This window comes from Aotus nancymaae, unplaced genomic scaffold (assembly GCF_030222135.1).
Source record: "Aotus nancymaae isolate 86718 unplaced genomic scaffold, 86718_ANA_hifiasm-v0.15.2.pri h1tg000079l, whole genome shotgun sequence".
Taxonomy (NCBI): domain Eukaryota; kingdom Metazoa; phylum Chordata; class Mammalia; order Primates; family Aotidae; genus Aotus; species Aotus nancymaae.
The window spans coordinates 11,458,212-11,475,529 of NW_026988494.1; the positions used below are offsets into that span (position 1 = coordinate 11,458,212).

The 17,318-nt window shown below is 39.9% G+C and overlaps 1 protein-coding gene across 6 annotated transcripts in view; it reads right to left on the bottom strand.

The window, feature by feature from the left end:
• Positions 1-17,318, bottom strand: part of DLC1 (DLC1 Rho GTPase activating protein) — a 422,870-nt gene that overhangs the window by 21,038 nt on the left and 384,514 nt on the right. For 5 of the 6 annotated variants that reach the window (XM_064368818.1, XM_064368819.1, XM_021673878.2 and 2 more), the window contains 2 exons: positions 12,081-12,152; positions 7,180-7,261 (listed from right to left, as the gene is read on the bottom strand). In XM_064368818.1, the coding sequence (XP_064224888.1) occupies positions 7,180-7,261; positions 12,081-12,152 (154 nt within the window). Of the gene's footprint in view, positions 1-7,179; positions 7,262-9,769; positions 9,905-12,080; positions 12,153-17,318 lie in introns of all 6 variants that reach the window. The other variant, XM_064368821.1, reaches the window with a different exon arrangement.

Sequence of the window (17,318 nt, forward strand, 5' to 3'; positions counted from 1 at the left end):
ATCATCTAAAGAATTTGCATACTGTAACTTCAGGGATCCAAAATGGTAAAAATTAAGCACTCAGGTCAGATCTTCTTTGCAACAGGCATCCTATTGTAATTTTGATACCAATACCTCTGCCAAACAGCAATATCAATTTAAAATTAGGGAAATTAAGTTTTGTTCAAAATAAAACACAAAAACACCAAAACCTCATGGGGAAATAATACAATAGTTGAAAAATACTCTTTAAATATGATGAACTAAATGGTATGTGCAAATATGAATAACAGCCCTCCAGGCTCCAATTTTCCAGACATCTCCAGGATGATCATCACTTAAGTCTTCCTCAGATGAACCTGTAATGTGTCTGTTTGCTATCTACTATCACCAGTTTTCCAGTTTTTCCTACAAATTGGAATTCTTACATTTTCATCAGATAAGAGCATTTCATTCGCATGAATTCCTGGGAGCCATGAGACCCCCTCAAGGCTTTATCTTCCTGATCCTGTTCTTGCAGTTTGCCTAACAATGTTGATGCAACAGAACAGAGAGTATTTTCCCCTGCCTGATAAGCCTGACTTTGACTTCATAGCTTATGTGGTAGCCTGTTTATAGAGTAAACAAAGATAGCACAGAGCGCCTATGTTCAGAAAAATTCTCTCTGTTGATAGGGAGGAAAAGAAAACAAATAACTAAGAAAAAGCCTGCACACTTTAAAATGAGAGAATGTAAGGTCCCTCTATTACGGGTATCAATTACTTAAATGACTTACATCCACAGTGTTTTAGTTCTCAAATGTTTTCAAGATTTAAAGAACCTGAAATGGTTACAGTTAGCCTTAGGTCTGGGTTCCATTCATCAAATCTGTAATCAAATACTCACTTGACTTCATTTGAGCTTTAATGGTTGAGTGGTGTTTATAACCAAATTTACTAGGCACAGAGGCCTATGGGGCCGGGGGAGGGTTTAGCTTTGCAAACTCTAGATTTGAGTCAAAGGAAAAAGACCCAGGAGGCCAGTTCTATAAAGGTCAATGTTACCTTTTTATGTTGGTAACACCCAGCTAATGGCATTACAAACCTAAAGGCCAGAGTTTATACCCTAGAGCTTCTGTGGTTTTCATTTGTCCGGGAGGATGACCCCCAAAGAATGTACTCTGCTGGGACCTTGTTTACTAAACAGAGATAGTACTGATATGAAATCACAGTTCCAGATACACAAACTGAAGCCTACTGTGGGTCAGGCACTATGCTAGGCATTTCCTATGTATGACTTCATCTTCATCCTCCCAACAACCCTATGGTACAGATATGATTTACTCACATTTTACAGAGGAGGAAATGGGGCTTGGGGAAATCACAGATCTTGTCTGACTTCACATGAGTAAAACATGGTGGCTCTCAAACCCAGTAACTTCTGTGTTCCTTTCTTTGTATTTTTTTCTGGAGACAAAGTCTTGCTCTATTGCCCAGGCTGGAGTGCCATGGCACGATCTTGGCTCACCACCACAACCTCTGCCTCCCAGGTTTAAGTGATTCTCGTGCCTCAGTCTCCAGAGTAGCTGGGACGACAGGCGTACGCCACCACACCCAGCTAATTTTTTGTATTTTTAGTAGAGACGGGGTTTTGCTCTGTTGCCCAGGCTGGTCTCGACCCCCTAAGCTAAGGCCATCCACCCACCTCCGCCTCCCAAAGTGCTAGGATTACAGGCATGAGCCACTGCACCTGGCCATCTGTGTTCCTTTCTAACATAAATATTAATGATAGTAATAAATGAAAGCAATTTATATCCTAAGGGATTCCTCAAACAGAGGCTGAAATGCTGGTTTCCTAACCCATCCGTCCAGAAGCCTGGGCCTTTCCCATCCCCCTAAGGACCCTCCCAGACTGGGCTCCACAGGAATGTCTCTCTTATCTCCTGGGCAACTTGCACCCTGCTCTGAAGAGGGAGGAGCACAAGGCTGGCCTATCAAAGGTTCAAGAGCTTCTCTGCGTGGGGCTGCAGGAGCCCAGATAAAAGCATAGCAAGAGGGGACCTGGGCCCCACTGTATTCAAAGTAAAAACAGAGCAAAAATAAAGAAGAGAAGAGGGAGAAGGGGAAAAGAAACAATTTTCCAAGTAAGACTCTTGCAAATAAAAATAGTTCCAATTCTTAAATATATTTTCTTGGAATCTGTGCAATTGCTTTAAAAAAACTACATGCTACTTCCATCCCTTCCTCCCTTCCTCCCTCCCTCCCTCTCTCTCTCTTTTTTTTTTGTTGAGACAGGGTCACTCAGGTTGGAATGCAATGGTGCTATCATGGCTCAGTGGAGCCTGGACCTCCTGGTCTCAAGGGATCCTCCCGCCTCAGCCTCCCAAGTGCTGGGACTACCGATATGTGCCATCATGCCTGGCTAATTTTAAAAAATTTTTTTATAGAAATGGAGTCTTGCCATGTTGCCCAGGATGGTCTCCAACTCCTGGAGGCTCAAGTGATCCTCCCACCTTGGCCTCCCAAAGTGCTGGGATTACAGGTGTGAATCACTGTGCCCGACTACATGCTTCCCTTTTAACAGATCAGAAATCGTGATGTTAAAATACGCTTCAAGGTGGGCTGCTTTACATGGCTCAGGCATCTGACGGGCTGTTTTACAACAAAGTGCATACTGCGGATGACAGTGTGGAAATCTATTTTTCATTATATAACTATGACTTGATGCTCATAATTAGTTGCTGTGTTTACAGAAGGAGTCATTTTTAATTCCAAAGAAAAATGGCAATTTGGAATATTTTTCAGAAGCTGTAGAAAGGCAAGCAATAGAAAGAACATTTCACAAAAGGTATCCTGGTAGTGAATCACAGTTAACAATACCCCCTGCATATGCTTCAAGACAAAGTGAATCACTCCTCCAGTATTACTATTGAGTATAACTCTCATGATCTTGGCCTTATCATTGGAATTGCAAGATAATGCCAAAGTCATTTCTCCAAGGGAACAGATACATGAATCCCTTAGAGTGTGAGTGTAAAAATGCTGGTTAGCAATCTAAATCCAAAATACCTATAATCCCATTCTTGTAACTTTCAGTCATTGCCAACAGAGTCTTGCTCTTGTCGCCCAGGCTGGAGTGCAATGGTGCGATCTCAGCTCACTGCAACCTCCGCCTCCCAGGTTGAAGCAATTCTCTTGCCTCAGCCTCCCAAGTAGCTGGTACTACAGGCATGCACCACCACACTCGGCTAATTTTGTATTTTTTTTTAGTAGAGACGGGGTTTCTCCGTGTTGGTCAGGCTGGTCTCAAACTCCTGACCTCAGGTGATACACCCACCTCGGTCTCCCAAAGTGCTGAGATTACAGGAATAGCCACTGTACCTGGCCAGCCAAACTTTATATTTAAGACAATGTCATTGTTCTCATAAAATCCATTGAGTCTACAAGTCTTCTTGCCCTGAGTAGAAAAAGAAGCTCTGGCCGGGCACAGTGGCTCATGCCTGTAATCCCAGCATTTTGAGAGGCCGAGGCAGGTAGATCATGAGGTCAGGAGATCGAGACCATCCTGGTAACATGATGAAACCCTGTCTCTACTAGAAATACAAAAAATTAGCCGAGCATGGTGGCAGGCGCCTGTAATCCCAGGTACTCAGGAGGCTGAGGCAGGAGAATCGCTTGAACCCAGGAGGCAGAGGTAGTCAGCCGAGATCATGCCACTGCACTCCAGCCTGGAGACAGAGGGAGACTCCGTCTCAAAAAGAAGCTCCTACTTACTTCTTGACCAAAGGAGCTGTAAGATCTATAAATGTCACAGGTATATGAACACTTTAAGAATAATGCTGGAGTATATATGGGATCACTTACAAGATCCCTGCATAAAATATAGTCCAGTACAAGGGGAGGAGGTAGGTAGAAAAGAGTTCATAAACTGTTTAAGTTGCATTTCTGCAACCATATTACCATATGTATTTAAAATCAACTGTTCAAAAAAAATCAACAAGGCAAAGATGAAAGTCTATAAAAAGTCTGTCAGTCTAGAGAGAACTTCCAAATCACAGGGCAAAATTTCAAACAATACTGTAGTTTCATTATTTCCTGGCCCTTGAATCCCACAGGCTAAGAAGGCATTTGGAAGAGGCAGGTCTAGCAAACGAAGTGACTATCACATCATCAGTATAACAAGTATCTCAACTACACTATGCAGCCGACAGCTCAGCACTTGTAACGTGTTTTAAAGGAAGGTGCTTGAAATACACCCGCTAGAGGTCCTATCTTTTTCTTCTGAACATTTGTTTAGGCATCTCGAAAGGGGCATCATGAAAAGTTTACTTATGTGAGCATGTGGACAAGACCCTGGGGCTTTGCATTACAAACCAGTTGATGACTATTACTATGAATTTTGAAGAATGTCCTTTTTTAAAAAAGAAAACCTAACCCTAGGTCTTTCTGCACGTACTTAAATTTCGGCCTGATAATTTAATTTTTAAAGCGCTCTTACATCCATCACTGCCATTTCCTATGAGATATTATTCTATGCAGGAGAGAAAAGTGAAGCCCAACTAGGATCTGTGGCAGAGTCTATTTCTTCTAGGCTTTTCTTTCCACCTAAGAGCTAGCAGCACAGATTTATTCTCCTCAAAGAAAGGTGGCTTCTCAAAAGGTACTCGGGGCCAGTGTGAATTGCAAAGTACAGTGGATACTTTTCCTTCCAGAAATGGAAAACAACATTTTAAACTGATATTCTGAAAAAGAGTTCAAGAATTTAATCATGACCCTTTGGCCTGAAATGCTGCAGTGATATTTTTATGACCCAAGAATTCCTAAGCTATTGCTGCTGCTCAGAGTGCCCACTCCCTAAGTGGCTTAAAATGTGTGAAATGACTCAATGCTTAAATATTTCCTAAGATGCATCTCAGAAGTGACCTCATGCATATGCATGATCACCAGTGATGGATTGAAAACAGATTAATTCTGCCCCACAGCTAAGCATTAAAACATTAAAAAAATGTCTGGAGTAGTTCATATTCCAGATGTGGACTCCTTCCCCTCCCGAAGCTGCATCTGTGACATTTTTTCATTCCAGATGACATAGTTATGGTATTACACTCCATAGCGAAGTGCTTAGAATTAGGTTTCTTTCAGAAAATGGGAACATACCCTGTACATTTTTGATCAGTTATTTAATTGGACTAGAAAAGTGACAGTGTTTCTGTGGTTAAGATGACTCTTTGTTATTTCCTCTCTTAAACCATGAGAACTAGTCTAGTCCATATACTATTCTAAATATCCTGTCTCTCTTCCCCAAACCCACTGCTTACATTGGCTGCTTCAAATAACACTGTTTTACATAAGAAAGGCAGAAAACAGTACTTTCACAGAACTATCACTGCTTTCTTTGCCTACAAAGAGGAAAGAGATATGGGATGTCATTCTACCTTCATGATATTTTTCCAAGTTAAAAAAAAGTACTGAGAGGGTGTGTGGTGGCTCACTCCTGTAATCCCAGCATTTTGGGAGGCCGAGATGTGTGATTGCTTGAGTCCTACTCAGTTCAAGACCAGCCTGAGCAAGATGGCAAGACTGAATCTCTACAAAAAATACAAAAATTAGCTGGGCATGAAGGTGTGCGCCTGTAGCCCTAGCTACTCCAGAGGCTGAAGTGTGAGGATCACCTGTACATGAGAGGTCGATGCTGCAGTGAACCATGATCATGCCATTGCACTCCAGCCTGAGGAATAGAGTGAGACCTTGTCTTAAAAAAAAAAAAAAAACCCGAACAACAGGCTGGGAGAGGTGGATCACACTTGTAATCCCAGAACTTTGGGAGGCGAAGGTGGGTGGATCACCTGAGGTCAGGAGTTTGAGACCAGCCTGGCAAACATGGTCAAACCCCGTCTCTACTAAAAATACAAAACTTAGCTGGGTGTGGTGGCGGACACATGTAATCCCAACTACTCAGGAGGGTGAGGCAGGAGAATCGCCTGAACCCGGGAGGCGGAGGTTGCAGTGAGCCGAGATTGCGTCATTGCACTCCAGCCTGGGCAATGAGAGCGAAACTCCATTCCCCACAGCAAAAAGAAAAAAAAAAAAAACCCTGAAATTAAAATAAAACTTATTTAGTTTCATAATCAAATCAACTTATGTGAATTTTGTCTGTGTATAATGTTTTTCCCCCAGAATTTAGCTCTTAGGGCTTTTAGCTTTTGAGAAAAATTAGAAAGGATGAAAAACTTAAAACGAGTAGAAATGTCAGAGGAAGAGCTTGAAAGGATTATCAGTGTCCCATCATCGTCTGCTACAGGTTTTATTACTCCCACCTCACTAAAACCGACAAGCTGCCTCTCAGCTTAAAGACCCAACAGCACAACGATCAAGAATTTCTGACAGTTTTATTCAATTTCACATCATTTAACTGTCTGTTGCCTATATGTTAAAGACCATGCTGAGTTATTTTATAGCTTTATTTAATCCTATCGTTATTTTATATGAGGGGAAACTGAAGAGGTTGAGGGGAGTTTTCCTGGAATTCAAGTGATGCTCCTGTCTTTATGCGCCACCTCCCATTTATTCCTCTGAATATGCTAAATTTCCATCGTACCCTTTTAGAAAACCTTAATCCAAGTTTCCAAACCACCTGAGAGTTACTTATTACACCAATTATATCATATCAAATATGGAAGGGTATTGTTTGAGCACTTTCTAGGACAGTGTGGATGCTATTTTAATAGTAATATTAAATAACAATATTTTACTTATTATTTTATTTTTTTTTTTTTGAGACGGAGTTTCGCTCTTGTTACCCAGGCTGGAGTTCAATGGCACAATCTCAGCTCACTGTAACCTCCACCTCCTGGGTTCAGGCAATTCTCCTGCCTCAGCCTCCTGAGTAGCTAGGATTACAGGCACGCGCCACTATGCCCAGCTAATTTTTTGTATTTTTAGTAGAGACGGGATTTCACCATGTTGACCAGGATGGTCTCGATCTCTTGACCTCATGATCTGCCCGCCTCGGTCTCCCAAAGTGCTGGGATTACAGACTTGAGCCACCGCGCCTGGCCTATTTTACTTAATTTTTAATTAACAAGTCTATGATCACTGTATGATTTGCTAATAAAGACCTAACCTAATTATCTAAAACAAAAGCAAACAAAACCTATCTTAGTGTTAAGCACTGTGTTCTTAAAAAATGAAAAAGGAAAACACTCAAAATGTGTCCATTTACCTGCATAGAGCTTCAATGGCATCTCTGTCCAAAAAATCATGCTCTCTCTTGACCAAGGAAATATCAATGGGGAACAGGAAATCTATAAGAAAAGTAAACAAATATATTTGTTGAGAATCTATAATCCAATCTGCCAAACATCCAAGTTTATCAAAGGGGAAAAAACTCTTCAGCAACGTACTGAGCACCTACTATAGGACACTTCATTCCCCATCAAGTTCTATGGGACAATAAGGCAATTCAAGCCAATCCTGCATCACTGTCGTAAAGGAGCTTGGGCTTTAAAGTGGTGGAAACTTAAAGTATTGCTTCTGGTCAAGGAGAAGTGGTTCAGAACATTGTTATAACTTTAAACAAATCAGCAGGCAACAAGGCCCCAGTATAAATTATTATTTAAGCCACAATCACTGTCAGAAGAATGCTCCCTTTTAATGTGGCTGGTTTGCGTGTATGTGTATGTGTCTTTGCTCATGTGTGATCAGGGAAAAGGTCGTGGAAGAAAAACTGAACCACAGAAAGATCTAGAAAACAATGGCAAGTGGTAGGAAATGGAATGTAATCCACTCACATGGCATCAATAGCTAAGGAGAATTCAAGATATGCTTTTTAAAAACAAATATTAGCACTGCAATATGGCCTTGCAGGCGTTGATGTAACTCCCCTAAAAATAAAGGACTAGCTGTAAAGTTTTTGTAGAACAACAGAATCCCAAATCCTTCAATCTGTAGAAGAGTTTATTCAGTTCTCTTAGGACAATGAAGAAGCTGTATCAGAACTGAAAACCAGAGAGGGGGAAAACAGTCAACTCAATGGAGGAATTCCTGTCTCTAGACTGACTAAAAAGATTGCTTAGTAAATAAATATACCCAAGAAAAACAGAGCAGAGGCAGTCACTGTGGAAATTTACAACAGCTCTGAAATTGCCACCGGGGAAAGGCAAGTTATCACCCTCCTGGAGTTCCAGCTATGAGGGCAAATCATGGGCCTCCTCTGTAGAATGCTACTACAATACCATGAGGAGTGCCTTGGTGTGTGGTAACTCTTTGGACCAGACCTGGGTGAAATCGGTCATCACAGCAGGAAGCTAGAATCATCACAAGCAAAAAAATCCCTTTGGCTGGGCACTGCAGCTCACATCTATAATCCCAGCACTTTAGGAGGCTAAGCAGAGAAGATCATTTGAACTCAGGAGTTTCAGACCAGCCTGGTAGCATGGTAAGACCCCGCTTCTACAAAAAATTAAAAGAAAATTTTAACTGGGCATGGTGGCATACGCCTGTGGTCTCAGCTACATGGGAGGCCTAGGTGGAGGATCACCTGAGCCCTGGAGTTTGAGGCTGCAGTGAACTCTGAATATTACTGCACTCCAGCCTGGATGACAGAGTGAGACCCTGTCTGAAAAAAATAAATAAAAAATAAAAAATCCCTTTGGCCTTCAAAATGGCTAACGTCACACAGTGGAATAGATATGGCTGTCAGCAGTTTTGGAGATGCAGGTAATTAGTCCTGTTCCACGTCTTGAGGGTGTATAACTGTTCGTTATGTTTTTATTGTTTCTTATGAGCACTGGTTTTATGGAATTCCTTATTCTTAGTCATCTATTTTCTGGAGATAATATATCAGAATGAGTATAAACTTACAGTCTGTCCTTTTTTTCCTGAAGGCTAGAGTTGGATTACTGACATTGTTCCCTAAATGATAATATAGAGAGACCAAGAAAGTATCTATTTTCCAAAGATTTATGAATACATAAAATTTAGTATCACAGGATTATATTTCTTCACGAATTTATAGACCAAGTCTCTCTTAGACAAATGATTAGTGGAACCATTATAGTGGAAATAGAAGGACTTATAGTCAATGTAGAGTATTAGTAAATGAAGCAAGACAGATTGAAACACTGTTTGAAGGTTGTGACACTACATTTTGCTTTTTTGATTTTTCTTTTTAATTTTTTAATTTTTAAAAATAGAGATGGGGTCTCGCCATATTGGCCAGGTTGGCCTTGAACTCCTGGCCTCAAGCAATCCGCCCACCTCAGCCTCCCAAGCTGCAAGGATTACAGACATGAACTACCTACCATGCCTGGTCTGTATTTCACTTTGAATACATACCAAAATGAAATAACAGAGCTGATAATTAAATAATACATTTTAATATTTACAGAGTATAACATCAGATCTATAAATGTAAATTGAAATTTTCATATGCCTGTTACCTATATGTGAGAAAGTAACTATGTTATTTTAGCAATTTCTAAGTTAGTATACCCAGAGCTATATTTTAGATTGCTTTTCTAATCCAAATTAACTTAACAATTTTCTTTTAAATCAGTAGGTATTAAATGCAAGTAAGGCGTGAAAGAATTAAATTAGTAATTTTATTTGCCCAGACTCTTTTCTGAAAGGACTGGTTTTTAAAAGATGAGAGTTGACTGATGTATGGAAGACATTCTCTGAACTCAATTTCCAGTCTGGGTTGAAAGGCAGGAAGTATAAATTGCCAAGTACCAAAATCAAGGAGATATGGAAGAAAACACGGAGCTATGGAATGTGTGGGTTTGTATGGGGTATATGGTGTGTGTACTCACCCATCACACAGTGGCAGGAAAAACAGGGGGAGGCGATGGCCCCAAACAATATGCAGTGTACCTCAAAAGTAGGCTTATGCTTCCAAAGACTTGGGAACATGAAGGGACCCCAAATATAACTTGTGCAAATGCAGTCTGTGTTTTAGGATTGCGAAAGACGTAAGATTGGGACTAGAATTGGGTCTTAGCAAACATATATATCACAAGAAAGTGCTGCTTGGCAGCAAATCAATGCCAAAAATGAACATAATTGAAGAAAATGTAATTTCTAAATAGGAGAACAAAAGGACAGCCACTTTGGTGTCACTGCCAATGCAATTATCTTTCCTTATCTCCGAGCTATGAATTGAAAATTCAATAGAATGCTGGTCCCCCTCCTCCGCCAAAGCCCTTCTGAATGTTAACAGGTCAGAACTTCTCTCTAAAGGGAAGACAAGCAATTCCACCAAAATAAGCATGCAAGTTAATCAAAAGAAACCAGAGATATTCTCTGAAATGGAGAAGCAGTAAGGTATTTTACACAGTCTAACAATAAAACAATTCAGAATCCATCTTTTTGGAAAAAACATCATACAATCAATCTAGGCTACATAAGGAAGACCAGGTATTCTAACTTGGAAATCACTTTACTATTCACCCAATCTTTGTTTGAAAGTTACCTATAAAATGGAGTGCATTAGTTCACAGCTGTAATTATTTTAAACTGACTTCATATAAAGTATAATGAAACTCCCATATAAATGAACAGCCTAGACCAGGCACGGTGGCTCATGCCTATAATTCCAGCACTTTGGGAGGCTGAGGCAGGTGGATCACCTAAGAACAGGAGTTCGAGACCAGCCTAGCCAACATGGTAAAATCCCGGCTCTACTAAAAACACAAAAATTAGCCAGGCATAGTGGCACATGCCTGCAATCCCAGCTATTCAGGAGGCTGAGGCAGACAAGTTGCTTGAACCCAGGAGGCGGAGGTTGCAGTGAACTGAGATCACGCCACACTGCACTCCAGCATGGGCGACACTGTCTCAAAACAAACAAACAAATAAATGAACACCTATTTATCTTGACATTCAGGGAGCACAAATGCACCCCAGGGCCCGCAGAAGCTGAGGGAATGACTCAGTATCCAAGCAATCCCCAGGGCACTGATAAGAAAATGAGATAGTAAAAATTCAGCCCAGATCCTATATTTTTTGTTTTTTTTAAGAATCATTTTTCTCAATTGAACAACTGAATGCCACAGAAAACATAATATTCATTAAGAGACAACCCAGAGAAAAGTGAAATGCCTAATTACAAATGGTGGGAAAGGTATCTGCAACGCATGACCAATGAAAGATTAGTATTGAGAATAAAAGAGCTCTTATAAAATCATTAAGAGAAGCATAACTGAGGAAAATGAGCCAGAGACATTCCACAGAAGAGCAAACAAATGTGGCCAAGTGACATGAATAAATGCTCATTACCATTAAGGATTAGGAAAATGGCCTTCAAAATCTCTATATCATTTTATATCCATTTGGTTGGCAAAAATTAAAGTCTGACAATATCAAGTCTTGAGGGAATGTGGATACATAGGATATTTATGTATTATTGGTAAGAGTGAAAATTGGTACAAGCACTTTTGAAAAACTCACATTGTAAAATTGAACAAACATATTCTGTATTACCCCCAGTAATTCTGTTCCTAGGTACAGAAGTGAGATGAATTATTATGCATGTACCACAAAAGATAGATACAAGAATGTTCATAACAGCACAGCTTATAAAAGCAAAACAGAGAAAGCTAAAATGCCCACCAACCAGAGTGTGGATATGAATAAACTGTGGTTTATTCACTGGTTTATATAAACAATGGTGTATTACACAGCAGTCAAAGCAAATGAGTAGTAACAGGCCCATACAGTATAGCAGAATCTTCACAATACAGTATTAAGTAAAAAATAAAAACCCCACAAGATTACATACAGCACAGTACCCTTTTTATAAAGGTGAGAATAACTTTGTAAAAATGTACTTTTCAGGAAATGCAACAAAACTATATAAAAAGCAAGCAAGAAAATGATAGTCTTCAGGATAATGATTTTGGGTAGGGAGAGGCAGCAGGCAGAACAATGGGTGCCATGGGTGTGTATCATCAAGGTGCTAGCTTTTGTTTTGCGTGGTGGGGTGTTGCATGCTTTCTATATTATTATTTTTTAAATAAAACATTTAAATGATAAAATTGCTGAAAATATATCATAGTTCAATAGTACTCATGAGCAAGGGATTATGATTATGCCAATTTTTAAAAAATGGCATTCCCAGTTTACCTTCATAAAGCTGTGCATACTGGGGAAAACCAGTTGCCCGCAGCCAATCACAAGCTTCCTTGGCTTCAATTTCTAGAACAGAACACAAGAAAGACAAAATTAGCTGTGTGTACCTGAGCATGCTTATTTTCCCTGAATAACCTTTGATTTTATGATACAAGCAAACGTGACTGCTGTAGCAAATACGGATAAGCAGACGGCCATACACACTTAATTCAAACGGTTTAAGTTTTGCATGCGTCTTCTCCAGTTTTTTCACATGTGCATAAGGATGTATTTTCTCTTTACAAAAAATAAAAAATGGGGTCCTACTAGTAAGTTACTCATTCTGTGCTGCTTCTGAAGTGCTCTGGTTACAAATGGTTATGAAAATAAGGCATCATGAGAAAGCTGAAGAGAGATTACATCACTCATTTTAAGTCTGGCTGACCTAACTTGGATTACTTTTCACTTCCACAAAAGGCCACGAAGTACCTCCAACATGCTAAAATACAATTTATCTTAGTAAAGTCACAGGCTTTCTGACACCCATGGGGTGGGTGTTTCAAAAGCCCCTGACGTTGTGTTGTTTCACTGTTGGGTGCTCAGGTATTGACCGGGTATTAATCCAGTAGGAGGGGCCCAGGATGTCAAGGAACACGGAGGGCATGAAGTCAGTAAATCCCACAATCTTGGCAGGCAGAAATGGCTAATAAGGCTTCTACTTCCCTGTGGTTTAACATCTTGTAGATAATATCGATAAACAGAAAGGCCAAGAGCAACTGACACACTGTGTTAAAACTTACTGGAGCACATATTTACAATCCCATTAAAACTGACTCACAGAGGAGGTCCTGGGAACATTACTTAGTTTCTCTGGTTGCACAAAGAATATTCCTTTCAACTCTTCCTCCCACCTTCCTCAGGCCACGAGAGTACTCAGTTATACAAGTCTACTGACTCATTTATAAAGGTCTCAACATCGCATAATTTATGCCAGATTCAAATCTTCATTAAGCATCTCTCTCAACCAAGTGGGAGACTAACAGTTCGTATCAGAAGTATACACATCTTATTTTTGTCTAGTAACTTTATAGTTTTAAGGCATTTTTTTCACCTATTATTTCATGAGTTCCTTGGCCTCTGAAGAAAGGTAATTAAGAAAATCCATTCATTAAAGCAAGTGGCAATGTCCTCATTGAGCATAGCAAAGAGAAAAAAAAAACAAAAACTTTCCATCTCCTGATGAGTTACTTAATACCCAAACTAAAAACAATTATGGCAATATCCTGGAAATAAATAGCATGGCAAAGTTAACTTCATGAATCTTTTCAATGTAGCAGTGAAAGCATTATTCAACCCAAGATTTAGGACTGAATTGGGAGTCAATGATAGAGTGATATCAGTATGGAAGAACTTCAGTGTTTGCCCTGAATAAAAGTGTAGAATTGTCCGATGGGAATTATGTGAGGTTACTTTTTTCTATGTGTATATCCACATTTTGTCTGAGCAAGGAAATAAAGACGTTTTAAATAAAATTATAAAATAAACACTTCCTAGAAAACTATATAGCTGGAAAAAATATACAAACTCAATATTTTATTTTAGAAAATTAGGAAATTAGACTGGGTGTGGTGGCTCACGCCTATAACCCCTGCATTCGAGAGGCTGAGGTGGGAGGATCACTAGAGCCCAGAAACCAGCCTGGGCAACATGGCAGATCCTCATCTTCACCAAAGAAAAATAAAATTACAAAAATTAACCCGGCATGGTGGTGCGCTCCTGTAGTCCCAGCTACTCTGGAGGCTGAGGTGGGAGGTTTGTTTGAGCCTGCAAGGCAGAGGCTCCAGTGGGCCTCAGTGGTATTACTACACTCCAGCCTGGGCAACAGAATAAGACTGTCACCAAAAAAAAAAGAACAAGGAAATTACTTTTGCCCTATCTGTGTGCCCACCCCCTCCCAAAAAAGATAGATAAGGAAAGAAAGAAGGCTGTAAGACTGTCTTTAAAAATATTTTAAAAATTCATTTCACCTGGCTATTAGAGGTTATTTTCATTGAACAGATTGTTAGACATTGAACAATAGACTGTTAAAAAGTAAACGTGTTTGCTTTCTCAATATTTAACTTAATAAGTGGTGAGTAACCAAAAATTCTCAATGCCCACCCTTTTTTGACGATAGTCAGACATGGCACTAGGTCAGCATGTGTACAAAAGCCTTAATTAGATACCAATTCATTAGCCAATCTTGCCAGAGCACACTCCTTGGTTTACTTAGAAAAATAGTTTCATGCCAAGAAGCATGGAAGAGGTAAGATACTAGTTTTTTAAACAATCTTTTATTTATATATAACTTTACAAAATGTTTATTTAAGGTCCCACGTGATTTCAGGAACACGAAAATGCATATTACCTTCTCGTTGTTCTTTTTTTTTTTTTTTTTTTTGAGACAAGGTCTTGCTCAGTCACTAAGGCTAGAGTACAGTGGTGCAATCATAGCTCACTGCAGCCTCGACCTTCTGGGCTCAAATGATCACCCCACCTCAGCCTTCTAAGTAGCTGAGATACAGGCATGAGACTCTTATTTTCTACAACTAAGAAAATAAAATGACTCAAAATGACCACAAATTGATCAGAAAAGCTGTGTCAAAATAGTCACTCTTAGGGCCACTTAGAAAGATTGTAAACAGGTGAAGGTTTGCTTCTTGAGCAGATAATTTAATTAACAGTTTACTATGTCTAAAAAGCAGCACTCCCAAAACTGTAGAGATCTAGTAATCTTACTCTTTCTTTCCTTCACCCTAAAATACATGAGAATGTCTTTTCTTTTGATATGAAATCATGGGAAATAGACAAGCATATGACTATTTTACAAACAAAAGAAGTCCACTCATGAAAACTTAGGCTGCATTCAAATAAGAACCTAACCCACTGTTTTTGTAGAAATCAGAATTAGAAAACTGTACAAAGTTGTCACATATTTTTAGAAAATTGAATACTTTTTAACCTCAGTCCCACCATTTCCAATTCATAGGTTAAGAGAAAGTACTAACAATCCAATGTACGTACTGATTTTTAAGTATCAATTATTTTTATTTTATTTTATTTTATGTGAAATGAACCTATGTCTACAAGCAAGTCACATAGTTTCATTCCCCGATTCACGCCATTACTTTCATTCCGATCTCCTAACTATTAGTAAAACTCTGGAGTCTACAGACTCCCCTCTCTTAAGAGAATCTGTCCTGTCCACCAATCCTGGCTCATCAAACTTGCTGAGTTACTAATCTTCCCTCTCCTTCACAAGCTTCGCTGGAGCTCCATGCCTAAAGAATCAGGTCTTGGCTCTGTGCAGTGGCTCATGCCTGTAGTCTCAGCCAGCACTTTGGGAGGCAGAGTTGGTGGATTATTTGAGCCCAGGAATTTGAGACAAGCCTGAGCAACATAAGGAGACCTATCTCTATGTAAAATACAAAAATTAGCCAGGTGTGAGTTGCAACTACTTGGGAGGCTGAGGTGGAAGGAACACTTGAGCCCAGGAGATCAAGGCTGCAGTGAGCGGTGACCACACCACTGCATTCCAGCCTGAGCAACAGAGCAAGAGCCTGTCTGAAAAAAAAAAAAAAAAAAAAAAAAAAGGTCTAAACACCCCTGCAAGGTTTTCAAGAGTCTCCACTTGGCATCCAACCTAATTGTTAAGCTCCCTGTACCTGAGCACTCTAGCCAAAGTAAATTTGGTGCTCATATCCACACACACTATACTGCAGTGAATTCTCTGGCCTGAAATGCCCTTCCATCTGCTCATGAAGGAATTTCACTCATCCTTCAAGGTCCCAACGAAATGCCACCTCCTCCATGCAGTCTTCCGATATGCCTTTCAACAGTTCTATTAATGGCTCACTTTACTGAGTGCTTAATATATGTGTAAGGCCTTATCTAAGCACTAGCGCATATTAGTTCATTTACACCTCATATTGATTCTAAAATAAATGCATGAGTAAACAGAAAAAGAAGTAACCACCTCTCCTTAAAAATGAGCTTTCTGAGGCCAAGCGAGGTGGCTCGCTCCTGTAATCCCAGCATCGTGGGAGGCCTAGGTGGGAGTAACATCTGAGGCCAAAAGTTCAAGACCAGCCTAGACAAAAACAGTGAGATTACATCTCTACAAAAAATGTAAAAAGAAGAAAAGAGCTTTCTGCCTGTATTCCCAGCTACTCAGGAGGCTAAGGTGGGAGGATTGCTTGGGCCCAGGACGTCAAAACCAGCCTGGGCAACACAGTGAGATTCTATCTCAAAATATATAAATAAATTTTAAAAAATGAGATTTCTACATTCAAATGCCACAGTGAGAGAAAAAACAATGACTTACAAAAATGCAAGGTTCTTCCTGCAAGACATGTTCTTCCCTTTAAAAATACTGTATGTAACAGGCAGGGCACAGTGGTTCATGCCTGTAATCCCAGAACTTTGGGAAGCCAAGGTGGGCAGATCACCTGACCTCAAAGGTTCGAGACCAGCCTGGCCAACATGTCGAAACCCCATCTCTACTACAAATAGAAAAATTAGCTGGGCATAGTGGCAGGCACCTGTGTAGTCTCAGTTACTCAGGAAGCTGAGGCAGGAGAATCACTTGAACCTGGGAGGCGGGGTTGCAGTGAGCTAAGATCGCACCACTGCACTCTAGCCTGGGTGATAGAGCAAGACTCTTTCTCAAAAATAAATAAAATAAAATAAAATAAAATAATATGTAGTATGTAACAATGAACAAATATTACAGAAAACCGTATATATATCACAGTCACCTTTACCTACCCTATGCTTGTTTTGGGGGGGTCTCTAACACAGCTCTGAGGGTGTGATTTTCCCTTCAATGTATGCGAGTGGTGGTGTGAAAAGTACAAGGATGATTTTTAAAAAACATTCCCCACTGAACAAAAGTGCCATTAGAAACTAAAAATACAATGGAAATACAATGAAACTTTTATACCTGGGTTTTCTCTAAACAAACAACAGACAAAATGCCTTAAGGAGGAAACAGGAAATTTTTATTAGAAACAGCTTTAGTCAAAGTCATTTCACAAAGCAGTTCTGCACATTAGATGGATAAGGTCTCGGACACCCTTTTGTGTATGACTGGGAACCATTAGGCCACATTTGAACATTTCCTGGCATGATGGGATGATCCTGTCTTCCCATCACCCCTCAATAGTAAGCTGAACAAAAACTCCGCACCCCCAACATCATTTTGTTGAACTCTAT